At 42.7% G+C, this 5584-nt stretch overlaps 1 protein-coding gene across 1 annotated transcript; it reads left to right on the top strand.

The window, feature by feature from the left end:
* Positions 1 to 1128: 1128 nt before the first annotated feature.
* On the top strand, positions 1129 to 3849 carry LOC145398104 (uncharacterized). The gene has a single exon (XM_080271058.1). It carries the CDS (start codon positions 1129 to 1131, stop codon positions 3847 to 3849), a length of 2721 nt encoding a protein of 906 aa, XP_080127184.1.
* Positions 3850 to 5584: the final 1735 nt, after the last annotated feature.

Here is a 5584-nt window from a genome sequence, read left to right on the forward strand (position 1 = left end):
GTGTTAATGAGTGATTTAATTGCATATATTGCCACTGCCATTGAAAAGGATCCGGATCCGGACGCGGATCCGTGGAGATATTGTGTGGAATACATGGGATCTGAATCGTCCCTAAAATTTAATCAGTTGTCCGTTGACCCGTGGCCCACTCTTCCACAAAATTTTACCGAAATTCAGTGACAACTTTTGGAGATATTGCACGGGATACATAGGATCCAGATCCGAATCCGGATCCGGATCCGCCCCCAAATTTAATCAATTCTTTCTTGGCCCATGGCCCACCCTTCCACAGAATTTCATTGAAATTCATTGAGGAATTTTGGAGATATCGTGTGGACAAACAAACATAAGTGAATACACAAACTCCTCCAACTTCATTGGCGGAAGTAATAGCAATAACAACGATGACAGAATACTGATACAGGATCCACAGACAGAAATGCTACGTACAACAGCGGACTAAAATAACGATCCACTTCATAATGATAAGAGGGTTAACTGTTAACTTTATAAATCCAGTTGCAAAATGAAGTGATAGAGTCCAATTTCCTTTGAGGATGTGTTCTCATTATAACACTCTAATTCCACTAACCAGGTGATTGATCGTGTGTTACGGGTATGGCTCAGTGTTGTCAGATCTACCCTGCATCAATTATTCATTTCTAACTCCCACTGCCACCCTCATGCCCACACCAGCAGACTCAGCCATCCCCGCAGCACATAAGATACTGCTGTGCGAGTTTCCGGTGAAGCTCTCTTTACCGGTCACCCTTTATTATGTTACAGCTTCATATATGCTCATTGAAAGTGATTTGAATGTACCATTTGGCAATTTCTGGAAGCTTTCTAGAGGTAAGATAAACCATCCGAAAGCAATAGGTTAATTACAGATGTAAAGTGTAAATAACTGGAGAGAATTGTGTACTTCCTTCCTCTTTCTCGATGTAGGACGACTTAAAGACCTTTTTACTTCAATTCCCTGTCACCTTTCTCTCTCTTGCTAGGTGTAGGAGAGGGAGAGAGAGAGAGAGAGAGAGAGAGAGAGAGAGAGAGAGAGAGAGAAGGACGACTTGAGGACCTTACCCCCACTTCCTCGTCATCTCCCTCTCTTCCACCTTCATAGCCATAATGTCAGATGATGAAGTTCTGCCCCCCCCTCCTCCACTGGATATCAACGTGCAGCCAGCAGAATACATTCAGGGGCCTCCTGATGCTTACAAGAACGACACGACCCCACGAGGAGCTGTGTTCATAGCCAATTACAAGAACTTCCAGCCTTTCACCCTGAGGACCCAAGATGGTTCCGAAGAGCAAGTGCATTTGAAAACCCGTGATGGTTCGGAACAGGACGTGGGACATCTACGCACGCTTTTCCAGCAAATGGGGTACAGGATTGTGGAAGGGCTGAGTGATGCAACCAAGGAGGAGACATGTGAGGCACTTACACGCTTCCGTGATGAGAAAATCCACGAGGAAGTTGATTGTATGGTTGTTGTGTTCATGAGCCATGGCAAGGAAGGCGACATATTCTTCACCGCAGATGGAATGGCGATGAAATGCCAAGATGTCATTGACTTCTTTAGTAACTCTGCTTGCCCTGCTCTACATAAGAAGCCAAAGCTCTTTATATTCCAAATGTGCAGGGGAGAAAATGAACACATCCAAGTCTGCGATGTCTATCAAGACGCAGCCCCAATTCCTCCATCACCTCAAAGGAAAAAAATGGCTCACCGACAAATATCTGACGTCTTTATGTGCTTCTCTTCCCTCATGGGGTTCGTTTCCTACATGCATCCTAACCACGGATCCATCTTTGTTCACTACATCTGCAAAACCTTCATGGAACACGCTAAGGACAGAGCTCTAAACGTACTCATGAAGAAGGTTAACAACGATGTCCCATTGGCAGTGGCTTGCGAGACAAGAGAGATGGCTACCAACCTTGAGTTTTATTTTAATCCCTCAGCAAGAGAGAAGTTAGCTGGAGCGGTACAAGTACATCCCCATTCAATGAATATTACGGGGGAAATATCACAGCTAGAACATCTTAGATTAGAATTATCTCATAAAGCTATTAAGCAGAGCTCCAGCAATTATTCCCGTCTCTTTCTAGAAACTGGGAGGGAAGAAGAAATCTCCCGTATCAGATCAACACACCGTAGACTCCTGGGCCTTGTGCTGATCATCAACAACTTGCCTGGTTGTGAATATGATGTCAGAACCCTGAATGATGTATTTTCTTACCTGGGATACGATGTTCAAGGTCCCTTCTCCAATCTAACACGAGATCAGTTGCTGGAGAAGATGTGTGAGTTCAAGAATGTTGATGATGCAAGATCAGTATTTATCATTTTCTATGGTGATGGGTTTGAAGACGTCCTCGTTTCATGCGATAGGAGAGTCATAACTTACAAGGAACTCTTTGAGACACTTAATGACAACAACTGTCCAAACCTGGCTGGGATACCAAAAATCTTCATCTTTAATACTTGTTTCTATGATGGGGAGGTTATACTTGAGGCTGATACGGGTAGAAATAAGACGGTTGAATCACAGCCTGAAATACAACTGCCTGAAGAATGGTCAGTGGACAGCCCAGGTGGTAATCCCAAAATGGTTGACCTTCCAGCCGAGAGGGACATATTGGTGTACAGGGTGGAAGTTGATGGACACTGTGAACGAGGATCAAGACTGACAGACGCATTGTATCAAGTCCTTCACTCAAGCTACGGGTCAAGAGAGATTGCGGATGTGATGCAACTAGTTTTTCGTAAACTGATGGAACTACAAAATGAGAGTGGAGAACAGTACTACACAGAGGCGAGAAGCATAAATTTCAGGCAAGATTTCTACATCATACCTACTCAATACACCCCTTCGCCAACTACACCACCAACCCCCATCACTTCCGGCAAGGGTTTTCCTCAGTTCTCCAAGAAAGTCCGTGACAGACGTACTGAATACAGTGCACGAGATATGGCAGCAACAGTACTAGACTTCAACATTTCCAGCAAGGGCTTCCCTCAGTTCCGCAAGAAAGTCTGTGTTAAACAAGTGAAGAACCTCATAGCAGGGCCATGCATTTATAAGAACCTGTCAATGCCTCGAGGTCTGGCAATCATAATCTCGTTTTCCAGTTATCACACAGAGGGCTGGTTCGACAGTTTTCATCACTGGCAGGAAAACGAAGCTAGCATGCTGCGTGAAATATTTAGGCACTGTGGGTATGACGTGCACATGATTTGTGACACATCTTCCCAAACGATCATGAGTGCTTTAAGAGTGTTCAAGGACAACAACAAACATAGAAATGTGGACTCTACTGTCGTCATTGGACTCGGGTTGGCTAAGAATCAAAACACTTTCTACGTAGGCGATGATGAAATGCTAACTGTACAAGATATCTACCAGTACTTCACAAACACTGCCTGTCCTGCTTTGATGGGCAAACCTAAGTTATTCTTTTTCCACATGCTCCTGAAGGATAAACCTAGTACAAATTTCTCAGTAATGGAAGATCTGGAGGATGCTTTCGTACTGCGGCTTTCCTCTGTGGGGATGAATTGGAGAGAAATGGGTCGCCCCACCACAGGCATTGAGGTGCTGAGCAGAAAACTGGAAAACCATGCCCATGACACCCACATAGACAGCATTGAACGCCAGATGGAAGTGGCCCTGGAAAATGACCCTGACAATAAGGGACTCCGTGAAACATTCACCAAACAACACATGAAGTTTAGAAGTGAATTTTACCTGAATCCCGAGGAAATAAAAGAAAGCAAATTTAAACCCTCCACTTCGGGTGCTGTAGGCGTAGCAATGCAAAAACCAAGGTCGATGGTTGAGTAACGAATATGCCCTGCTGCCACAAATTAAAATCAGTTTGACGTGTTTTGGCGCGAAAAGCTTATCTCAGGCTCCCTTTTACTAGTCCCTATCCTCATTCATTACCCAGTCATTCACTGACGTTAATTTCTATAGTCCTGCTAAAAGTGCTACATTTATATTGCATCACAGAGGTTAATGATTTTTTAAAAATAACAGAACAGAGCAAGGAAAAACAAATAAAAAAAATACTCCACACTCCAGATTACATCTGTCCTCCATTCATAAAATATCTGTAACAGTTGGACTTGAACAGCCGCAGGTTCAAGTTTGGAGGGAAACCACTCAGGGGAAGCGAGTTCCAAAGAGATGCAGTTCGGAGAATAAAAGAATTCTGATAGGCAGAAGTTCTGCATTATGGCTGTGTGACAGTCCAGTCATGAGCATTACCAGACGCCCATGAAGCGCAGGGGAAGGCGTGGAAAGGTGGCACCATGGACGCAACTTCGTCTGAGCATTTGCCATAAAAGCATCTGTATAATAATGCAAGGGAGCCAACATTCCTTCTTACTTGTAGGGGAAGTAGTTTATTTATAACACCAGGGTTATTAATAATTCCAACAACTTTGTTCAGAATTTTGTCTAGTTATTTTAATGCACCCTCTCCACATCCATTCCACAAGGGTGAGCAATATACCAGCTGAGAGCGCACATGACTTTTATAAATTATAGCTAACTGCTCATCAGGAAGAAGTTACGGACTCTGTACAATAAATCAAGTTTCTCTGAAGCGGTTTTAGCAAGTGATCTAATATGAGAGGTCCAGCTGAAGGCAATGTTAAGCGAAATGCCGAGAATTTTAATACTTTTAGAGATAGGAATATTAGTAGCAATGAAGGTAATAAAGGACTCAGGCAATATCTGTCTATTGGTTACCTGTACGTATTTGGTTTACCTGGCATTAAATGAGACAAGGTTATTTTGTCCCCATTCAGTGATCTTAGATAAGTCTTGATTTAGGGAGATGGCTGTACTGAGCTGTGAGTTAGAGATAGTAAACTTTGTGCATTAGTGCTTAAGTGCGAATGAACTGTGAAGTGTTGGGTCATCTGCATATGAGTGAATGGGATTATGGGTGACAGATAAGAGATCAATAATATGAACTGGAAATAAGGTTGGAGCCAGAACTGATCCTTGTGGCACACCGACATTAATCGGGTGGAAATTGGAATATACACCAACTACTATGCATGGGAAATGAGTAAAGTAAAATGGTTTATATAAGTCTGTGATAATTTAAGATGCATATAATGTCATTTTCATGTTAGCTGTATAGTGAAATTACTGCATATTATTGATTTTGCTAATTTAAATACTACAAGTGGCTCTAATGCCATAATTGCCAGATAAACACCTATAATAATTAAGGGATGATTTATACCTTGGATTCTGAGTGAGTAATTACTTGACAGTATTGTATTATATTATTGAAGTTTGGTGCTAGAATTAATTAACCTTGAGTGATTCCTTGGCCCCTATTCTTCTCAGTTATGGATGTTCCCTAACACCTTCTCCCACGCAATTTATTTTGTTTGTTGCCAGGACGAACTTGCCTAACCCCTGGTTCCTACGCTCCTCATGGGGCAACTTAGGACTGGACGATGGATGGATGGACACACAACTTACTGTGCTCCTCTGTATTACGTAATTCCTTCCAGTATCGCCATACTCTGCCAAAATAACGCAGAAACGGATATTA

This window comes from Coenobita brevimanus, chromosome 44, assembly GCF_032717465.1.
Source record: "Coenobita brevimanus isolate Jiangsu-jjx chromosome 44, ASM3271746v2, whole genome shotgun sequence".
NCBI lineage: Eukaryota > Metazoa > Arthropoda > Malacostraca > Decapoda > Coenobitidae > Coenobita > Coenobita brevimanus.